General features: G+C 38.4%; 1 protein-coding gene across 6 annotated transcripts in view; it reads left to right on the forward strand.

Annotated features, from left to right (window-relative positions):
- LOC307162401 (uncharacterized protein) overlaps nucleotides 1-23,269 on the forward strand; it is a 54,354-nt gene that overhangs the window by 27,588 nt on the left and 3,497 nt on the right. The window contains exons 1-4 of one of the 6 annotated variants that reach the window (XM_079877657.1): nucleotides 6,198-6,649; nucleotides 7,670-7,804; nucleotides 16,163-16,418; nucleotides 16,759-16,996. The exons of 1 other annotated variant lie outside the window; for it this stretch is intronic. Coding sequence is in view for 3 of the 5 variants with exons in the window: in XM_079877654.1 (XP_079733780.1) it covers nucleotides 16,301-16,418 (118 nt within the window). In the remaining 2 variants the exon portion in view is untranslated. Of the gene's footprint in view, nucleotides 1-6,197; nucleotides 6,650-7,669; nucleotides 7,805-16,162; nucleotides 16,419-16,758; nucleotides 16,997-23,269 lie in introns of those variants that run through there. 4 more of the 6 variants (XM_079877654.1, XM_079877656.1, XM_079877658.1 and 1 more) reach the window with 4 other exon arrangements.

Consider the following 23,269-nt stretch of genomic DNA (forward strand, 5'->3'; position numbering starts at 1 on the left):
GCCAGTCAGTACAGCCAAGAAAGCAGAGACTGGCAAAAAAACATCAGAAATTTGAGGCCAGAAAGGAGACGTGGTTGAAAAACAAAAACAAAAACCAAACCACCTCTCATGTTATTGATGAGGCATCTGTCTTGGTATGTGTTTAATGTCTGTAGTTATTATTTACATAATTACAGCCCACGTTTCAGACATTTATAATTGCTTATATTTCTGCATATATTATATAATATATATCTTTATTTTCAGGTCGAAAAGTTAAACACATTGGGGTAAAAGGCCATAGTCTTCATTGGAAAGAAAACAAAGAAGCAGAAAACCTGGTCTGCACAAGTCCTCCAGCTAAAATGGCAGCTGTCAGACCATTCTGAAAAATGCCTTGACAGGATGAAGGCTCTCTATGAACTGTTAATTAATGGTAAGTGTGTGCGATTATTTAAAATCTTACTCCACAGTCAGCATAAAAATAAATGTGGCACAGACACAGCAATTACAGTTGGGAATTTTCTTGATACCACTGTCACAGAGCAAAGCACAGTGGGCCAAAAATAGCTATTCACCTGTTGCTTCATCAAATTTGCTCTTTGCTTTATCCAATAGAGACAAGATTCACGCTACCTCTGTGATTTATGAGCTCAATACTACATTTACATGTTGAGGTTGTTGCTGATGTGTTAACTCACTTTTTATCCAACATAAATGTTCCTCAATTTATCAACAGTACAAATAAAATATATAACTTTATGTTTATAGATTTGTTTATTTACCTTCCTTACAGATCATTTATCTAATGTAAGCAGTGTTGACAACAGTGAATTATCTTACATAAAAGTACACATTCATCACTCAGATGTCTATTTCATGTTGTGATGTGCTCATCTGCAATACTTTTAGAAGATTTTCCTGTCAGATGTAAATAGACATTTAAAATGAGCGTCTTTAAGATCTATATGGTTTATGTAAATCCACTTTGGAGACGTAAACGTGTGCTTACTGGAGCTCTCCAGATAGCTATACATAATAAAATGTGTTTTTACAGCAAAATCACAACTATACTATATGGTCTAACGTCTTAACACCTGCATCAATTCAACAGTTTACTCTACAGTAGTTCAACACATGCGATTTTAACACAAGGAACCGTGTTTACTCACATTTGAAAGCACCCGCGTCGCTGATCTCTGCGATGTTTGATAATGACGTATCCTCTCGAGTGGCCTCCTGGGATAGAAAAGTATCCATCGGTTGAGCACTCGAAAATGTGGGCGGAAGCAGTAGATCATCCGGGAACTTCTCGCCTACTCTTTTGTGAATACTGATGTTTCGAACATACTACTCCTTTCACGTACTGTTTTCTCCTGATATATAGTAGGTAAGTAGGCATATTCGAACGCACTATAAGTATACGCACGTCCGAATCTCACGAGAATTACTACGTTACCCAAGTAATTCTCGCCTATTCTTTTATGAAAACTAAGGATTCATACTTACTTTTTCACTCGCCTACTGCTTTTCCCCTACTATATAGTAGGGAAGTATGCAGTTTCGAACGCAGCCATGTGTCTTGTGACTGTGTCTTATCATGTGATTCCCTGTTTGTCATGTGATCCTGCCATGTGTCTTGTCATTGGTTAATTGGCTGATCATTGTTCACAGGTGTCCTTTTGTCTTGTAATTAGTCTGTGTATTTAAGCTCTCATGTTTGACATGTGTCTTTGTCATTTGCCATCCAGCTCAGTAGGTGGCGATAATGCTCCTTAGGAGTTAATCGCCATTAAACAACAAGAAGAAGAAGAAGAAGAAGAAGAAGAAGGGTGCTTCTCAATACCCCTCCTCGTCTCCTCGCTCCTCCGTCCTCCATCCTATGACCCGGAAACCGATCGAGCACAGCCATCTTGAAGGACATCTCAATTCTCTAATTGCACCGCGAGGAGTCGAGGATCGAGGAGTGAGGAGGCTTCCAGAGGAGTCATGAGCGAGGATACACAGGTGCATCCTATGCGGAAGAGTTTTATCGACTAAAACGTGACGCACGTATAAATTCTCCTCCCCCTTCACATCGGTCACAATAATTTTGATTTATACTTTACTTTTGCAGTTTATATAAACCACACACCTCACATATTTCAACAGGGTATCTTTCTTTATTATTATTCATTATGAATTTCTTAAATAAACAAACTTCAACAACATGAGGGCAGATCCTCTGAGCGCTGCTGATGGCGCGGTGAAGTGACGCTTGAGTGATCAAGGATTCCAATGCATAAAAAAAGCTTTCATTCGATCCCTCCGTCCTCGCATCTTTTCCTTGCAGCCTTTCCTCGCATCCTACAGGGGGCGGAGCTGAGACGCGAGGAAAGGAAGCGAGGAGAGGAAACGAGGATGCACAAATAAGAATTGAGAAGCACCCGAAGAAGAAGAAGAAGAAGAAGAAGAAGAATGTGTCTTTGTCAAGTATTGTTTCACTGTAACCTCTGTTGGTAAGAATCTTGTCCATGTTTATAACTTGTTCTATGTTCATGTTTTTTAGTTCATGCCATGCCATTCTTTTGTTTCATGTTTGATTTTGTTTGTAAATAAACTGCACTTGGGTTGTGTTCAAACTTGCTTTCAGTGGAATATGTTATACTTATCGATCACAAGTTCAGTATGGCATACCACAAGGCTCAGTACTAGGAACGTTGCTGTTCACGCTGTACATGCTACCCTTAGGAGATATCATTAGGAAGCATGGCATTAGTTTTCACTGTTATGCTGATGATACTCAGCTCTATATTTCTTCATGCCCAGATGAAACTTACCAATTCACAAAATCAACGGAATGCATAGCGGATATAAAAAACTGGATGACTAGCAATTTCCTACTACTTAATTCTGAAAAAAACAGATTCTAATTACTGGACAAAAAAACTTCATCACGTAATAAAAACTTCCTCACGTAATAACCTAGAATACTGTCTGACACTTGATGGCTGCTCTGTCAAGTCCTCGTCGTCGGTTCAGAACCTGGGTGTGCTCTTTGATACCACTCTTTTATTTGAAAGTCACGTGTCTAGTATCTGTAAAACTGCATTTTTTCATCTTAAAAATATATCTAAATGACGCCATATGCTCTCATTGACAAATGCGGAACAATTATTTCATGTGTCCATGGCCTCTATGCTAGATTATTGTAATGCTTTACTGGATGGTTGCCCTGCACGCTTAATAAACAAACTACAGCTGGTCCAAAATGCAGCAGCTCGAGTTCTTACCAGGAACTATGACCATATTAGCCCGGTTCTGTCAACACTACATTGGCTGCCTATTAAACATCGCATCAATTTTAAAATATTGCTGATTACTTACAAAGCACTGAATGGTTTAGCTCCGCAGTACTTGAGCGAGCTCTTAACGCATTATAGTCCTTCACGTCTATTGCGATCTCAAAATTCCGGCCAGTTGATAATACCTAGAATATCAAAATCGACTGCTGGCGGTAGATCCTTTTCCTATTTAGCACTAAAACTTTGGAACAGTCTTCCTAACATTGTCCGGGAAGCAGACACACTCTGTCAGTTCAAAGCTAGACTAAAAACAAATCTCTTTGGCCTAGCATACACATAACACATTAAAGACTTATATAATTCAATGTTAGGCTGCATAGTTTAGATCAGCTGGAATCGGGAACACTTCTCATACATCCTGATCCACTTGGTACATCATAAGAGGGATGGCGTCTACGCTAATATTAGGTTTACCACAGTCCACCTGATCCAGGCCTTATCCAGATCTGATGAAGAACCTGCGCCTGGACAGGACGACAACGCAGTCCTGAAGTGTCAACTAGTCTCTACCTCTGTACAGATAAAGTATTGTCTGGATAATTCTGGTTCAAATGGCTACGTGGAAGCGATACAAAATTCTGTATTATACAATTTTCAAGGCTTGTATCTTGGAACCTATTTCATGGTTTGCGTTCTTGAGCCACCAGGCATGTTTTGTGCTAATGAGCGGCCGGATTGCATAAAGGGTTTTCAGTTAGAACAGTGTTGTGTAAGTGGCCAATAAGTTAATAACTAATGATCGTTGCGATAAAAGTGAATCAATCAAATCTAACTTTAGCTGGACAATAACTTTATTTTTGAGCTGCTTTAAAGCTAAAACAATCTGTGTTACTTTAATTTCCTATTATCACTGTAAAGCTGCTTTGAAACAATCTATATTGTTAAAATTGACTATTCAAGTGTGATTGAGTGGGTTCAGCCATTTTGGCACCAGTCTTACACCACTATCAATCTCCACTTACATTTACCTAGTTATTTTTTATTACTGACATTTTAATCAGGCTACTCCTCAGGTCGGGCAAGTAAAATTCTCTTTCACTTGCCCCTTCAAAAGATCCACTTTTTGTCCTGGACAAGCGTTAATGTCGAGCCCTGGCTTCAGCTGAAATTTAATAAAGAAACTCTTCCCACACTGATCACACGTGTGCGGCTTCTCTCTACTGTGGATCCTCTCATGTGTTTTCAGCTTTGATGACTGACTGAATCTCTTGTCACAGTGTGAACACTTGTAAGGTTTTTCTCCAGTGTGAATTCTCTGGTGCAGTTTTAAATATTTCGCTGTAGTAAAAGTCTTCTCACACTCAAAGCACATGTACTCTCTCACACCAGTATGAGTTTTCTGATGTGTATGTAAAGATTGCAGAAGTGGAAAACTCTTTCCACACACAGAACATGTATATGGCTGATTACATGTGAACGACATACATTTACATTTAATCATTTAGGAGGAGCTTTTTTCCAAAGTGACTAAAAAAATGAGGAGAACATTAGAAGCAATCAGACCAGCAAGAGGGCAACAGTATACAAGTGTTTTAACAAGTCTCAGTTATTCTAGCACAGAACACATAGCAAGATTTTTTGTTTTTTAAATCAGTGCACACTTGTAAGGTTTTTCTCCAGTGTGGATCCTCTCATGTGATTTCGGAGTTGATGATTGACTGAATCTCTTGTCACAGTGTGAACACTTGTAAGGTTTTTCTTCAGTGTGGATCTTCTCATGTAATTTACAAGTTGATTGACTCAGCCAGCAAGTTTCGGCCACCTAGCAGCCTATGGAGAAGTGATCCAGCACTCAGATTTCATCAAAAATATCTTAATTTGTGTTCCGAAGATGAACGAAGGTCTTACGCGGTTGGAACAACATGAGGGTGAGTAATTACTGACAGAATTTTCATTTTTGGGTGAACTAACCCTTTAAGTTGTTTTACATATTTTCCAATACTTTATTTGTTCATTTTTATGTTTGAATGTTGACTAAGTTGTTAATATAATTGTTCTAAATAAATCCTTTATATTCATTTAGTTTAGATGGATTTTCATTTATGAGAACCTGTTATATTTGAGTGAAAAGAATCCTTATGCCTCATTTTGTTGTCTACATGTATATGTAGTGTAATTGATAATTAGTCTATTCTTGGGCTATGGTTAGACGTCTATTAGATTTTCACTGACAGCCCAAATTCAGCCTTGTTTTAGCCTAGACCCATATTGCCTGTCTATTAGACGTATATATGTAGTCGTTTAATAGCTGTCTAATTGATGACTAGTCTATTCTTGGGCTATGGTTAGACGTCTATTAGACGTATATATATAGTCATTTAATAGCTGTCTAATTGTCTATTCTTGGGCTATGGTTAGACGTCTATTAGACCTATATATGTAGTCATTCAATAGCTGTCTATTCTTGGGCTATGTTTAGACATCTATTAGATTTTCACTGACAGCCCAAAATTAGCCTCGTTTTAGCCTAGACGTGGGCTGTGTTTTGACGGCTATTAGACGTCTATTAGACGCAAAATTGCTTGCTGGGAATGGTCAGAAAACGTACATATTTGTAACCAACAAATTACCCTTAGTCTTAGACCAGTGAAATGAGCTTTAAGTGTCAATTGTAGGGAATTATTTGAATTTTGATAGATATTTTGAACCTACAAATACACTTCCAGATACATACACAGGCACACACTTACACAGAGGCCCGAAGCGCAGAAGACGGAAAGGACGGAAGAATGCCCATATATGGGGAACAATGTCGACACCAGAAGAAGGTTGATGTCACATGATTTAGTTCCTCTGGAAAAAACCCAAGAAACTGCATAGGAACAATATAACCCAGTTCCGTATAAATATGACTGCTTTATTTGACTTGTGGTTGTTGCATTTTTGATTTTGATGTCGTGTGCATCCCTGGGGAGAAATCAGCTCTCTTCCAGTTCAGTTTATTAACTGAGATTCTGTTTGCTTATATTGCTCTGCTGTATTATCTTAACTTGAAAACCTCGGATGAGAACAAGTTATTTTTTTACATCTATTGCTGTAACTGCTTACAAGGTAATTCTCCACTCATACAGGACTGCCCTGTTGAGATTGGATAAGCTGAAGTAGTAGCCTATAACCTGTAACCTTTTGATGATTTGCTACAAATATTAATTATTGTGTAACCAGTATTTTTAGCTTTTGTTCAAATAATTTTTTATTTTATAAAGACAAACACTGTTAAGTTTTACGTCATCTTACAAAGACAGTTCTATAATAAGTAATAGACAGAGCATTATATCTTGCAAGACCAAGGACAACGAAGGATCCAGGAACGATTCTACTGGAGGGTAAGCATGAATTTGATCGATGTGTCTAGTTGTCAATGATTGTTATTGTTTCACGAGAGTGTAGGGACTCACCTAGATTTACTGGTATAGATTAAATAAACTAGTGAGGATTTAATCCTATTCTGACCTGACAGCAAAAGACTACCTAGCAACTTCAATACTAGGGGTTCTTCAGGAAGTGAGATAAATACCAGATCTCACCACACAATTTACAGGAGATCTGAAGACATCAGCATAATAAATTAGGTGAAAACAGGAACTATTGTTGTGAAATGGGTAAAACTATATTTACTGCCCCAGTACAACAGTTATCAGTATAGAAGTATACATGTGAATTAAACGTGGGATAATGGCCTTCATCATTACAATATGATAATGTATGCAGGGAATCGTCATTATGCAGATTGAGGACTGATGTGTCTCTTACACACATCTGTGCCATTTGCTTCACAGGACACACACACTTATTCCCACTACATACTGATCTAGTGTGTTCTAACATGTTTTGTCTTATCTGACAGCTTATAAACTGAACAGAATTGTGCTGAACTTAGAGATATTAAAGTATCCTAATAATCTAGATACTGAAACGTGTTAAAGAACAACAAAAACTTCAGTGGAGTCAGATTAATATTGGAGTCTGATAACTAAATGCTCATTCTCCTTCAACTGCTTTTTGGTCCTATTACTGGTTCAAAATAGCAATAACCCTTCAAGACTTACAAAATATTGTCTTTTCAGCAGCAAATAAAGGGGTGGTTGATTAGCTTTTTTCGAAGGCTTGATTGTGTTTATGGGATGCAGTCTAGCATGTGTTATTAAATTCCCTCAGAAATACACAACGGGCTCTGATTGGTCAGCTTGGCCCAGTGTCAGTGTTGCCAGATGTACGATAATTATCGTATTTGTACGATAATGTTGACCTCTGTACGATGTACGATCAATAATGGAAAAAATCTTATAATGTACAATAATTTCAGAACTGTGTGACACTTCAAATGATGGTCGTTGTAATCATAGGGCTTCTCATTGATCTAGCTGTGGATTCTACGTCTACCGGCCGGAAGAACGTGTAGAGAGAGGGAGCGAGAGACCTTGCTTGCGTGTGTGCTAGTGTGCCTCATGAAGCGCATGTAAGGACCAAACCAATCAATTGTAAGTGTTTTTATCTATACTTAATTCGGGCGGGCTTTTATCTATACTCCCGAACCGAATTAATCAGAATTAAACCCCCCAAATTAAACCCTGAATTAACCCCCCATTTCAGTTTGTACAGCGTTGCTACAACATAGCTAAATAAAACGATAGAAACTAGTGATGAAAAACACATCAACAAAGAATGAAAAAAAAGCACTTATGTGTCCCATAAACGGCTTCTGCTTTTAAAGTGGGAACTGCTCCATCTTTCAGGACAAACTTTTTTGTGAACTCTCTTCTTCTTCTTCTTCTTTGGTATTTTATGGCAGTTGCCAGTTGGCATCCAAAAATTTGCATTACTGCCATCTGCTGTCAATTATCATGTCACTTCATACTTGTACTCATCTTTCCAGTCCAGTCCTCTTTAAAAAATAAAACAAATATGTCTTTCCTTTTTCACTTTTTCCACATTCTAATATATTTTTTTACATTATACTGTCCTATACCAATTTCTTGTAAATGATGTTTCAACTCTTGCCTTTCTTGTGTAAATTTTCTACATGACATACAAATGTGACTGACTGTTTCCTCCTCTTGGCATTCGTCACATGGTTTCCTAAGTTCAATTTAATTTGCAATGCCCAATCCTAAGTCTTGTTATTATAACCTGTTCTTTCCTTTATTTGTCATTACTACTTTATTTTGAATCATGTATAGATGTCTTCCTTTACTTTCATGATCCCATTAATATTGCCATAATTCCATCACCCTTTTCCACACTAGACTCTTCCCTTCTGATTTTGACAATTTAATTTCGATGTCAACATGCTCTTTTTTTGTTGTTGCCTCTTTTGCCAATCCATATACGTTCTCATTTCCCTGTATGCCTACATGTGCTGATATCCACATATGTGTAATATTTTTCCCTGGTCTACTTACTCTTCAATTTATAAACAAGACTTCATATAATACTTGTTGATGACTACAAGCTTTTCCAGTCTTCATACTCATAAGAGCTGATACAGAATCACTACATACTCAAATGTTGTCATCTCTGGATCGTTCAATCCATGCTAATGCAATACCTATAGCACACAATTCAACTGCATACATATTTAGATTATCAGATTTTATTTTGCTAATTCCTGTCTCATATCCTGTTGTATCTGATTGTAAGTCCTTTGACCCATCTGTAAATCTGAATACTGTCTTTATACTTGTTGTTCTGATATTTATAATATTCATTGGTTATATCTATATTTCTGTTACATCCTTTAATTGATAAAACATTCGGAATTTCCAAAGTCCAAATTGGTTTAACATGCCATAACACAGTATTAAGAAATCTTTTATTATACACATTTTAAATCACCTGTCCAGCCAAAACTTTCTTTCTTTCTTCTCTCCTTTTCCCAGCACCTCTGTAAAACCTTTTTTGTTGGATGACTATCCTCGTGCCCTCTAAGGTTTATCCAATAGTTTGCTGACAATTGTTTCCGTCGAAGCCACAATGGCATTTCACCTCCCTCAACCTGAAGTGGTCATACTGGGGAAGTTTTGATTGCCCCCAAACATATTCTTAAAGCACACACTTGCACGATGTCCAGTTCAGCTAATATTGTCTTTGCTGCTGACCCATATGCAACACTCCCATAGTCTGATTTAGATCTTATTAGAGCAATGTTGATATATTTTAAAGCTGAAACACTTGCTCCCCATTCCAACCCTGCAAGACACCTCATCACATTTATCACTTTTTTTACATTTATTAACTGTATACTTTAGGCTGATATGTTCTCTCAATGTTCGTTTTGTATCAAAATATAATCCCAAGAAACGAAAACATTCTACTTTCTCTAATATACTTCCATACATTTTCATCTTAAGTTCCTAATCCTTCTTTTTATTTGTAAAAGCCATTACTTTTGATTTTACCACTGAGAACTTAAATCCCCATTTTATTCCCCAATTTTCAACTTGATCAATTCCTTCCTGCATCTTCTTTAAAATATACTCAACATTTCTACCTCTCTTCCATATAACACCATCATCTGCAAATAAAGACCTCCTTGGAATATATCCCCTGGAAGATTTAAATAAATATCATTAATCATTATGGAGAATAAAGTTGGACTTATCACTCTCCCCTGTGGTGTCCCATTTTCTACAACATATTGCTTTGATAAATCTAACCCGATTTTCACCTGTATATTCCTTTTATTTAAAGGGGTCATATAATGGTACATGCACGTTTACAAGTTGATTGTACTGAAATGTGTGTTGGCAGTGCCTGTACACAACAATCATAAAATGATAAAAATCCATCCAGTTTTTTTTTTAATCTTCTTATATGTTTTCCTCTGTCTCAAATCAAGCCGTTCGATTTTGTGACGTCACAAGATCGGACACCCCTCCCACGATTGTTGATTGACAGCAGCGTTTCAACACAGACCCGCCCTCGCTCGTGAGCGAGCTGTCTGTCATCATAGTCCGAGCGGTCATTGTTGATACGCTGGAGCACTGTCTATGAGCAGAATGGCATCTAAGCGATTGTGGTGTTCTGTTCTTGGGTGTAATAACGAACACAGCAGTCATTTTGATGTTCCTAAATCCGAACCGCTGAAGACGCAGTGGCTGAGTTTTGTTTTCGAAGGGAATATTCCCCACGATCAACGGCAATGCTTTCATGTTTGCGCGAATCATTTCACACAATGGGGGGGGGGGGATATCTGGGCCAGCTCAAAGGCTTAGGACCACAACTTCCAATAGAAGGGGTCACTTCTAGGGAGTGTGGCTAGGGGACCCAAGGGAGTCCCAGCCAGTCACTATTCAGGGCAGCATGCCTCCTGAAATGCAACCAGGCTGGCCTGGTGATCTATACTAAGACACACAGTCTGGCCATTGCCTGACTGTCCGAGACAGAGCCTCTGGAAGTTGCCTTGGATAAGGCATCCAAAAACCGAAGGCCTGTGAAACTGGCAGAAAACCATTCAGTTCCGGATCACAGAGACGGGATCTCCCGGAGAGTGTTACTCAACGTCAAGAAATGACGGAAGTTGTCCACTCAATCCCGGGTCTACCCAGTGCTCGCTCCGAACACTGGGGAAGTAAGAGAGGGTTCAAAACCAGGAAGGTCTACTGAGGCTTAAGACCTGATGACCCCCTCATGTGGGGAGCTCCAGTAAGTGAGAGCTCATATCAGGAAGGCCGGTGAAGCCTGTAACCTGGCGACCACAGCATGTGGGAGCTCATACTCAGGAAGGCCTGTGAGGCCTGAAACCTGGCGACCACAGTAAGTGGGAGCTCGTATTCAGGAAGGCTGGAGAGGCCTGTAACCTGACAGCCACACAATGTGGGGCTACCTTCAGAAAGGCATAATGAGGCCTGTAACCACAGAATGTGGGAGATAGCTTTAAAGGGAGGCGCCTGTCGTAATACATTGCGACAGAGGACGCATCTAGAGTGGGACCCAAGGTGAAGAACCAGAGTCTGAGCCACATAAAAAAGGGAACGAAGCGGACAGCGCATAACCCTTACCATGAATATGGATTTTAGAAAGTACACGAAAGTGCGTGTGCTTAGCCATTCCAAATCCAGGAAGGCCTGGTGAGGCCTGTAAACTGGCGACCACCGCATGTGGGAGCTCATACTCAGGAAGGCCTGTGAGGCCTGTAACCTGGCGACCACAGTAGGTGGGAGCTCATACTCAGGAAGGCCGGTGAGACCTGAAACCTGGTGACCACAACCTGTGGGAGCTTACTTTCAGGAAGGCCTGGTAAGGCCTGTAACCTAACAACCACACCATGTGGGGGCTACTTTCAGAAAGGCCTAATGAAGCCTGTAGCCTGATAACCACTGAATGTGGGAGATAGCTCGAGAGTGAGGCGTCTTTCGTAATACATTGCGACAGCAAGACGCATCTAGAGTGGGACCCAGGGTGAAGAACCGGAGTCTGAGCCACGGAAAAAAGGGAACGAAGCGTACAGCGCATAACCCCTACCATAAATATGGATTTTAGAAAGTACACGAAACGAAAGTGCGTGTATTTAGCCATTCCGAATCCAGGAAGGCCTGGTGAGGCCTCTAACCTGGCGACCACCGCATGTGGGAGCTCATACTCAGGAAGGCCTGGAGAGTCTTACCTGATAACCACAGTATTGACCTTGTATTTGAAAAAGGATCCTCATATAAGAAACAATACTTAAATTCAGAGTCAGTTAATTCGCATTCGGAGATTGACTATTTTTGACTGACAAAATGCCAGCGGACGGAAACACAGTGAGTTGTTCAAAATTTTTCTTTTTAGTAAACTCTGTGTACACAAACAATGTTCTCAATGCTCGAGTTCATGTGTAGAGCCCCTGGTGATAAGCAAAGTTTCATGTTGTGTCGAGCCTTCTTAGTGTTTTAAAAATAGCGATTTTTTTGATGCTATCATAGTGGTGCCCCATTCACTCCCATTACAAGGCTTTTTAACCTAAAATGTTAATCTTTAATACAATGAACATAGTTATAACAGAGTTCTCAAGTCTCACGCATTGGCCATGAGACACACGCAATTCAACCAATTCATACGCTCACACGCCACAAGTGGGAGCCCCCTACCCCTGTTATCAAGGCATCAAAATGTGCAACAAACACTTACAACAAAAAACACATTTCATAAGCTGGAGTGTGTACTCTTGTGTACACACACACACACACACACACACACAGACACACACACACACACACCTTAAAGGGATAGTTCAGGATTTTAGACATGAATCTCTATAGCTTCCCCATAAGCAGTGTGGTGCATTGACCATGACTTACCCCCGACAGCGTCCTGTGAGACGAGCTCCGGTCCAGTTTTGGTCAAGATGAAATTAGTCCGGCAAGTTTGCTGGGGTCACGGCAATAAAGCTTTTTTCTTCTCAAATCAATATGTGTTCAAAAGAGTGATATATTTGCAGCACAAAACCGCTGTCTATGGAGAGGTCAGACCTCGTAATGGCTTGGCACTATTTTCTTCCCCGTCATATCACTGCGCGCTGCCGCTACCTACAGCCAGCTGGGAGCCGCGCACGTGTCACTAATTTTGTTTACAGCTCGTAAAGAGAACGATAACATGTCTGACTACAGCAGCGACGATGACAACATTGACTTCGACACACAGCCAAAAGGATTACAAACTGATCGCTCTTGGTGAGTAGCTATGTTAGCTCGTTCGTGTAGCTGTTCTGAGCACGTAAACACTGCTGTAAACACTGCCGAACAACTGAAAAAGTGGTGTGCGCCTGCGCAGCTCCCAGCTGGCTGTAGTCAGACATGTTATCGTTCTCTTTACGAGCTGTAAACAAAGTGACACGTGCGCGGCTCCCAGCTGGCTGTAGGTAGCGGCAGCGCGCAGTGATATGACGGGGAAGAAAATAGTGCCAAGCCATTACGAGGTCTGACCTCTCCATAGACAGCGGTTTTGTGCTGCAAATATATCACTCTTTTGAACACATATTGATTTGAGAAGAAAAAAGCTTTATTGCCGTGACCCCAGCAAACTTGCCGGACTAATTTCATCTTGACCAAAACTGGACCGGAGCTCGGCTCACAGGACGCTGTCGGGGGTAAGTCATGGTCAATGCAACACACTGCTTATGGGGAAGCTATAGAGATTCATGTCTAAAATCCTGAACTATCCCTTTAATACTCTAATATGTCATTTGTTCACAATGTCCCGCCACCACACAATAAATCATTATACCATTTCAACTAGACACATTCAAAATACAAAAAGTTGTGTTTTTCCAAACTCTTTGGAGCAATTTGTTATATTTTTGTAATTTTTGTATATTTGTAATTTTGAAATATAACATTAAAGAGTAAATTTGATGTGATGAATTCTGCCCTACAAAGCCTAAGAGCAGTATCAGCAAAAATGCCAAACTGAGAAAAATAGCTTTTTGTGTTTTTCTTACACCAAATATAAGCATCCAATTAAATTTATCAACAAAGGGTACAATTAGATAGATCAGAGGGAGGTGAATATTAAACATTTAGTTTTTTGACAGTCAAGCAAAATTTGGTAGTTTTATAGGCTATACTGCGCTTTGCCTTTGCATTACTGTGTATACTTACATGGCCATACAATAACATATAGCAGTAAGTGTAGCAAGTGATCATAATCACTTGCTTATATCATAAATCAATTTTTTTTATTACCATGAGTCTGGAGAGGAGGGGGCGGGGGAGACGACTCTCTCCAGTATTTTGAATTTGTACTGCAGTAACTATTTTGCAGTAACTACTGCAGCACTAGTCAGTGTTACACATTAATTTTGACCTTTAAGGTAATTTCACTAAGGTATTCCCCAAGGTATCATTGCTATCCCAATGCTGTAAAAAAGCTAATGCTAGCTAGAAAGAGCTAAACAGACAAAATTGACAAAAAGAGTTAAGAGGTTTAAAATGTATCCATTTTTGGTGCCTTGTTGTTTAAGGCAAGTTTCACCAGCATTTTTCCACGTAAAAGTGAAGCCATTTTGACAGTTCCTTTCTTCTCTGAGAGAGGTTTTATAGCATACATACTGTATGCTATAAAACCTGACTCATGCCACTTATTTTAAAATTGTTGCAACAATGTTCATGCTGACACAAAGGCAAACTGCAGTATAGTGAAACGAAGGCAGTACGGGCAGATACTGCATTCTGCCTTGGTTTCACCCTACTTTTCTATACAATACTGCAACTAAAAATGTAAATTTATATAAGAAATTTATTAGGTAGCCATTTGAAATTTTAACAGATTGAAGAGCAGATCCTGCTCCATTAGGGCTCCTCCCCTAACCGCATGTGATCTCACTCCAAGCTTTTGATAAAACTTGAGAACCCTGGTTATAATAAAATCAAACCATGTTTCAGTTCATAGTTATGTAGCTGTAGTGGTTGAAGATGAGTGCCATTAGTGTTTGTTTTTGTATTATCAATGTTTTATCCATGTCATATTGAGAGAAATAAGAGTGTCATCTTTAATAAAGCAGTTTTATAGGCTTTTGTCATCTATCCTGACTCAAATAATGTGTTTCTAACAGCAAACATGCAGAATAAAGTGAGATGATCTGCTGATGATCCTGAATGGCTTGTTGAATGAGTGTTGATAGTCTGAGGCTCATCAATATTAAAGGGATACTTCACCTCTGGAAAGATGAATGTGTATTTAAAATAGGTAATTTATGTAGAAGAAATGTGAAGAAAATTTTTAATTTGGAGCTTTCTAGACTGAGAAAAGCCAGAATATGTATTTTTGGCTTATGTGGATGAAAGACAACAACTCCCAGAATGCACTTGCTTCGCTGCCTTAGGAGGCCACGCCTACCGGTTAGAGAGCGCAGTTGAAAACAACAAGGTTAGGCTACCACTGAGTCTCCGTGACGAGTCTGCCTGGGATTTCGAGATCGCCCAAAATGTCCGGGATTCGGCTTTTCTACAGTCGCCATTCATTATGTTTACTGTGGCGAGCAGGATGAGGCTGACGGCCGCGGGAGAAAGGCGCGAGGCCGGTGGCGTCATTACTGAGACGCGCCAGTCTCGTATCTCTCACGGAGGTGCGGGGATTTTCTTAGCAATGTTAAAACGCACATCAACCGATCCCTTGTTTTGCGTTCATGTTACACTACATTCAGATTCACCAATCGGAATGAATTCAGTTAGATTGAAACAAGAGGTGTGCATGTAAACAATGAATGGTGACCGCAGAAAGCAAAAGCTGAATGCCGGACATTTTGAACGATCTCGCCCGCCGGACAAGTCCGGGAAAAGGAGGATGGTAACCCCTACTTACTCAGCTTTCTCCTACTACTCAGCTTTCTTCACAGAACAAGAGCCTGCAAGCTTAGCTTCCAAAGAAAGACGGCTGACTGTGTGTACATTATGTGAGTGAGATCCCACCCTCTATGGCGGGTTGAACACATGCGGGACAGCTCCTCCTACTGGTTGTAGTCTTTAGCCTCTGGCCAGAAAATCCTCCGATGACGCAAAATGACGATTTTTGCGTCATCGGAGGATTTTTTCCAGACAAAAAATACATAAATCTCTCCTCTCAGGGGGATATGAGGGTGGAAAGCACGGTAATTTGAAAATACTACAGGTTTTCTACTAATACAAAGCTTAATGCTAAATCCTGAAGTATCCCTTTAACAGATCTGCTGAAAACACTCTTTATTTCATGACAATAGTTCCTGTTTTCACCTCATTTATTATGCTGATGTCAATTGACATTTAAAGCTCATTTCATTGGTGTGAATAGACTGAGAGTAATTGTTAGTTTCTATATAGAGATAAATACATAAATGCTTAGATGTCATTTAGTATTAAACTCAGTAACTGATAACTTTTTTGCAGATCAGCTCCTCCCACAGCAATCACATCATCAGTGAAGCTCCTCCCACAACAATCACATCATCAGTGAAGCTCCTCCCACTGCAATTCCCCAATAAATGCTGGAATATTCCCATCAGCTACAAGTGAAGACGAGCAGCAATGCATCAGGAAGAGCTGAAATCTGTAAAGACTGAGTTTATTAAAGAGGACAGTGAGAACATGAGTGATCCAGAACCCTGCAGAATGAAACACACTGAAGATCCTGAAGAACAAAGAGGTTGGTGTTTATTCTTCATTCATTCCTGATGCCAGGAACATTCATGTTAGAACAGGGTTACAGACTGCGACGCATATGCGACCATTTTTTGAGAATGTGCGAGTTAAAATTTTATGTGGTCGCATTTGTGCGAGTGCATGGTCATGTACTACTCAGTAAAATTCATGCATGCGCAACAGAACGCTGTTGTATCAGCAGCTGCTGCAGTCCGTAACTTATGTTCAAAGTGAACAAGTACATCATGAATGAATCCATTTTCCAAACCGTGCTTTTGACTTATCCTGAATCACTACGGTACGCCTATAATAAGTGTTTTTATATTCTGACTATTTTATCCCAGGGTCGGCTCGGCTGCGGAGTTGCCCAGTGCCTAAGTGACTCACCATAGACATTAACGGAGAGAAGTAGCTCCGGCTACAATGTTCTTCTGCAAGACACTTGCTGCAGTTTATTTATTAACACACGTACACGTCACGCGCATTGCCCACTGATGGTGAAATGCGCCAATTAAGAATTCAGGAATTACAAGCCAACGAGCCAGCATACAGCCACAGACACAACTGATGACGAGAGCACAGGTGCGGACAGGGAGGAACCAAGTGAGCAAAGGAATATAACAAATACATATTATGTTTATGTTTGATCATACAAAAATTTGGGCTGTCAAAATGAACACGTTAACGCATTTGATTCATTTTTTCAGTTAAACGCGTTAAAAATATTTAACGCAATTAATGCAGCATCAGATTTTTTCTTTCATCCATTTGCTGCTCTATCGTATTTTATCACGCTATCATTCATTCAATTGCTAATAAACAATTCAAACGCGATAAAACGCAAAAATAAGAACTTAAATCTGTACTGGCGGCGCGCTGTCTGTAAATCTCCTCTCTGTGTGATACCATAGACAGTATATAAACGTGTGATACACACACACACACACACACACAGGACTCATGCGCACAGAATGCCGCTTCAGACAGCACGCATTGAGTTCTCTTTCATGCTTGAACGGACAAAAACACACAAAAGTATGCCAAAATGTTCACTTTGTCGAGTATCCTCGTAAGCACAGTATTAATTTAGTTAAAAAGTGTTAAATGAATGCAAAGTGTTGTGACAACATCGGAATGATTGTCAGATCCAGATCCGCATTGTATGCAAAAGATCTTAAAGCGACAGCAGCCTAATAAACGTACTGTGATACAGTAAAAAAATCGGTAACACTTTATATTACGACCCGCAAACAACTGCGTAAGTAAACCGAAATTACGGTGTACGTTTCTGTAATTATAGTGTACTTCCGTGTAGGTATAAGGGAACAATATGTTAAGTTTTGGGTAATAAAGGGGTAACAAGCAGATATACAACCTGCAAAGAACTTCGTAAGTAAACCGAAATTACGGTGTACGTTTCTGTAATTATAGTGTACCTCCGTGTAGGTATAAGGGAACAATATGTTAAGTTTTGGGTAATAAAGGGGTACAACCAGATATACAAGCAAATTATTTATAATGTAATTATTTTAAAACTAACAGGTACCTATTCTGTTAATATATTCCAGGCAAAAATTGTACGTCTGTTGTATATAAAAGTTTTTATCACATTTCTGGCAAAATATGTTCTTGTGCAATGTAGTTACAGGGTAATTTTGACATCTGTGGGTTGTAAATTATATATATATATGGCTGTATGTACACTCTAAAAAGAGATGTGTTAAAAAACAACACACAAGATGTGTTGATGGAATTTGACACATGTTGTGTAGATTTTTAACACACAATGTGTGTTAAAATGTAACTCTGGAAACACTCTAAAAAGAGATGTGTTAAAAAAACAACACACAGCATGTGTTGATGGTATTTTGACACATGTTGTGTAGATTTTTAACACACAATGTGTGTTAAAATGTAACTCTGGATAGAATAGCACTGGGTGGAGGAGAGTTTGTTTTTATGAAAAAAAATATAGGTATATTTTATTTGGTATCCCATAAAATGCTCTAAAATAAATAAAGCAATATATTCAAATAAATAAATTAAATCTTAATTCATGAAAACTTAAAGATTAACGGTTGTTTTTTTGCAGCCAATCACATCATGCCTCTTTTTCAATGTCTTTTTCAAATGCTGCTTTCACTTGTTATTAATAACCAGATTAACTTTATTTCTGTCAGACTCTACAGAAGCTCTTATTGAGAATTAACAGGTTTTGGTGTTGATTATTCATTGAATGTTTCATTTAAAGTCACCAGAATCGTGATTAGTGTCAGCTTTATTTGGGCTCTTGACCCTTGACTCTTTAACATTAGTTTTCTCTGATTGCTGTAAATGTGTATTTAATTTAACACATTTTGAAACAGCAGAAATAAACACGAGAAAAATATGCTCCGATGATAATATTATCATCATGAACATATAAAATTGTTCAGCTGAAGCTCAGAAAGAGTTTAATATTTGAAAGATGAGTGTAACACATAATAGATTAGCATAATGCAATTAGCTTAAAATTAATTTTTAAATACACAGGTCGTACAGAATCTTACAGTCTAAGGTATCAAACAGACATCAAGAATCAGCGTATGAATCTCAACAATGGTGACAAACAAAATGCTTCATGCCACAATGCATGCTGGGTGCCACAATAGTGCAAATCTCATCCATGACTCCCAGCATGCATTGTGGCATGAAGCTTTTTGTTTGTCACCATTGTTGAGATTCATGCGCTGATTCTTGATGTCTGTGTTTGACTAATTTCTCCTGCAGATTAATATTTTCAGAAAACATTTATTTTATTATTCTGCCCTACTGGACAGCATGATGTCGTGTCACAGGATAATTATAACTAACAGCACATAAATAAATTAAATGCGCACCATCCATTTACTCATAAACCTGAACAGATCTGCACTTGTTGATTATGACATCATCAAGAAACATCTGATCATATTTTCTCTCGCCATAACAAATGTATTTGATTAAAATACAGTTAAAGCAGCCAGAGAAACACTAAAAAAAGAGTAAAGGGTCAAGAGCTCAAATAAAGGAGCCATTAATCACGATTCTGGTGACTTCAAATAAAACATTCAATGAAACATCAACATCTAAACCTCAGTTAATTCTCAATAAGAGCTTGTCTATGTAGATTCATGATATCTAAAACATCCAGCTAATAAAATGTCCAAACAAACTCTTTATTAAACGTCACTGGACTCCATAAACACAAGTTAACAATACGTTTCAGTTTTCATCCAAACACTCAGTTGTAAAAACACAGGAAGTAACTCTGGCAAATACACACCGACTACAGTCACATGTGACACATATCTGACACAAGTTGTGTAACTATAACACTTTAGTGTGTAAAAGGTTTCAACACACTTCTGTGTAAGAGGAATAACACATTAGTTGTGTTAAAGGTAACACAAAATGTGTAGTCCTTATAAACACAGAGATGTGTTAAGAATCGACACAGGTTGTGTGTTAAATTTGACACAACATGTGTTGTCCCTGAGCACACTCACTACATGTGTTAAAATCTACACAACATGTGTTAAAATCTACACAACATGTGTTGTCCCTGAGCACACTCACTACATGTGTTAAAACTGACACAATATGTGTTAAAATCTACACAACATGTGTTAAAATATACACAACATGTGTTGTCCCTGAGCACACACACTACATGTGTTAAAACTGACACAACATGTGTAATTTTTAACATCTCTTTCTACAGGTTGTGTTGTTTTCAACTCCTCATTTTGAGTGCCGACACTCACCATCACTGTGAATGGTATGCAGTGTTTGCTATGTTCTCAAACAAACAGGCCAGTGTAAATACAAGTTATTTATATACAATATTTTTGTCAGTTGCTACATTTTAATAAAATTCAAAGTGCAAACTCGGTTAACCTTTATTTCTTCATGAACTTTTGTCAAAAGCAGCATTATCAATTAGGGGTTGAAGTGTGAATAACTGAATAATGTCCAGTACAGTGAGTCTGTCCAGTCATTGAGCTTGAAACATTGTGTTGTACTTTGTGTGCACATGCGTTCTGTACTCGACTATTGATTAAACGGTTAATATTTTTGCATCTGGCCCTTTCGCTTTATTTTTTAAAATGACACAATTTGTGTGTTAAAATGACTTACACATTTATTGTGTTAAATTTGACACAACATGTGTTGTCCCTGAGCACACTCACTACATGTGTTAAAACTGACACAACATGTGTCATTTTTAACACATCTCTTTTTAGAGTGTAAGCACAGTATGATAAAAATTTAATCTGAAACAATTTTATAAACAGCTGATTTCGAAAAACATTGGCAATGCTATTTATTGGGTTTTCTTACTAAACTACTTAACATTTAGCCCAAAAAAAAAAAAATTCTGCTATGACTTTAATTTAGAACGTACCATGTAGTACTTAGTACTTACCTTATCACATTGTATTGCAATGCCACTTAAATGTCAGGGCAAATATACTGTGTAATTAATTTTTTTTTTTTTTTTTTTTTATAAGAGTAGCTTACCTTTCTCTGTAATTACTGTGCAAATAGTGTTGTTTCGTATTGTTACATAGTAAGTAGTGTTTGTTACCCGTTTCAACTGTGTATTTACAGGGTAAGTGTAACTCCTGCGGGCTGTAAATTAAAGTGGCGCTTGTTACCCCCTTGTTCTGTGTAGTTACAGGGTAAGTGTAACTCCTGCGGGCTGTAAATTAAAGTGGCGCTTGTTACCCCCTTGTTCTGTGTAGTTACAGGGTAAGTGCAGTAAATATACAATAAAGGATCCAATTTAATTTCTGACTTTTATTTTACAAAAACATTTCAAAACACTTTTTCATCTTAATAAAACATTGTCTTTTCTACAGTATACTCAAACAACAAAGTAACACATTATACCCCCCAACCCCTTTATTTGCTTCTCTTGCTTTTCTTCTTCTTTCTTTTCTTGCTCTTCTTTTTCTTAACTTCCACAGGGGACTCTGAAGTTGAGGAGTTGATGGAGTCCCATTGGTCTTGCTGCACTGCAAAAATATGAATATATATACATGCTCTTAGCAAGCTACACCTTCAATTTTAAGTTGTCGAACAATCCTCCGCTCTAAACATTTTGTGCCACCTGATATTACTGTAGTAACTGTAATTTTGAAGAAAACACATTTTGGTGAAGTTTGAGGCAGATCATGGGGGGGTTGTGATATTTTATAGTGATAATGACTGTAGTGCAGCAGAAAATGTATTTTAAAAAGGCATAGTTCTGACAGCAACAAAAAAAAACAAAAAAGCATGAAACACAAACATGAGGGCTGTGGCACTATAGGAACAGCATATCTTTGTGTCATTGCAGATGGGACAGCAGACTTCATCTTTTCAATTTCCTTTTTCAAAAAATCACACTCATCTTTGAGCAAGGTGATCTCTGCTTTAAGAGTGATAATCTTATCTTTGAAAGAAAGAAAGAAAGAAAGAAAGAAAGAAAGAAAGAAAGAAAGGTTAGACGTTTAAATTTTACTCCTGCCCTACTCCAGGGCTTATACTTGTGACCACTTTCCTATTTTTTAAAACATCAAATTGAAGAACTAAACATCACTGGTACTGTACATTATAAATGCACTTGTTAAAGGATTAGTTCACCCCAAAATGAAAATTTACAACGGACAACGGTAACAAACATTGGTCACCATCGTTAAGTCCAAATCAATGCAGTTTCAAAAGTCTTTTAAGTGTTTAAACGGGCTGTACGTGATAACAGCTGAAGAAGAGGTTGTTATCTAGCGAAACGATAGGTCATTTAAAAAAAAGGAATATATAATTTATAGACTTTTTACCTTCAATAGTTCGGATTGAGCTGATCAACAAACGGACAGGGAACTACGTCATCACGTTGAAAGGTCACGCCTGCGCCGGCAATACTATTTGAACTACTATTCATATTCATCAGAATGTTATTCATATACTATTCATATTCATATTCACTGAATACTATTTCTATATATATAATCGCAAACAATACTATTTGAATTATCCTCCTACGTACGGTCGCATTGTAAACAGTGGGGCGGTACTTCGGCCGGCGCAGGCGTGACCTTTCAACGTGATGACGTAGTTCCCTGTCCGTTTGTTGATCAGCTCAATCCGAACTATTGAACTATTGAACTATTGCCACAGCCCTCAGGTTTGTGTTTCATGCTTTTTTGTTTTTTTGTTGCTGTCAGAACAACTATGCCTTTTTAAAAAACATTTTCTGCTGCACTACAGTCATTATCACTATAAAATATCACAACCCCCCCATGATCTGACTCAAACTTCACCAAAATGTGTTTTCTTCAAAATTACAGTTACTACAGTAATATCAGGTGGCACAAAATGTTTAGAGCGGAGGATTGTTCGACAACTTAAAATTGAAGGTGTAGCTTGCTAAGAGCATGTATACTGTATATTTATATTTTTGCAGTGCAGCAAGACCAATGGGACTCCATCAACTCCTCAACTTCAGAGTCCCCTGTGGAAGTTAAGAAAAAGAAGAGCAAGAAAAGAAAGAAGAAGAAAAGCAAGGGACGCAAATAAAGGGGGGGGGGGGTATAATGTGTTACTTTGTTGTTTGAGTATACTGTAGAAAAGACAATGTTTTATTAAGATGAAAAAATGTTTGACATTTTTTTGTAAAATAAAAGTCAGAAATTAAATTGGATCCTTTATTGTATATTTACTGCACTTACCCTGTAACTACACAGAACAAGGGGGTAACAAGCGCCACTTTAATTTACAGCCCGCAGGAGTTACACTTACCCTGTAAATACACAGAACAAGGGGGTAACAAGCGCCACTTTAATTTACAGC

Source organism: Squalius cephalus, assembly GCF_949319135.1.
Source record: "Squalius cephalus genome assembly, chromosome: 1".
Lineage (NCBI taxonomy): Eukaryota > Metazoa > Chordata > Actinopteri > Cypriniformes > Leuciscidae > Squalius > Squalius cephalus.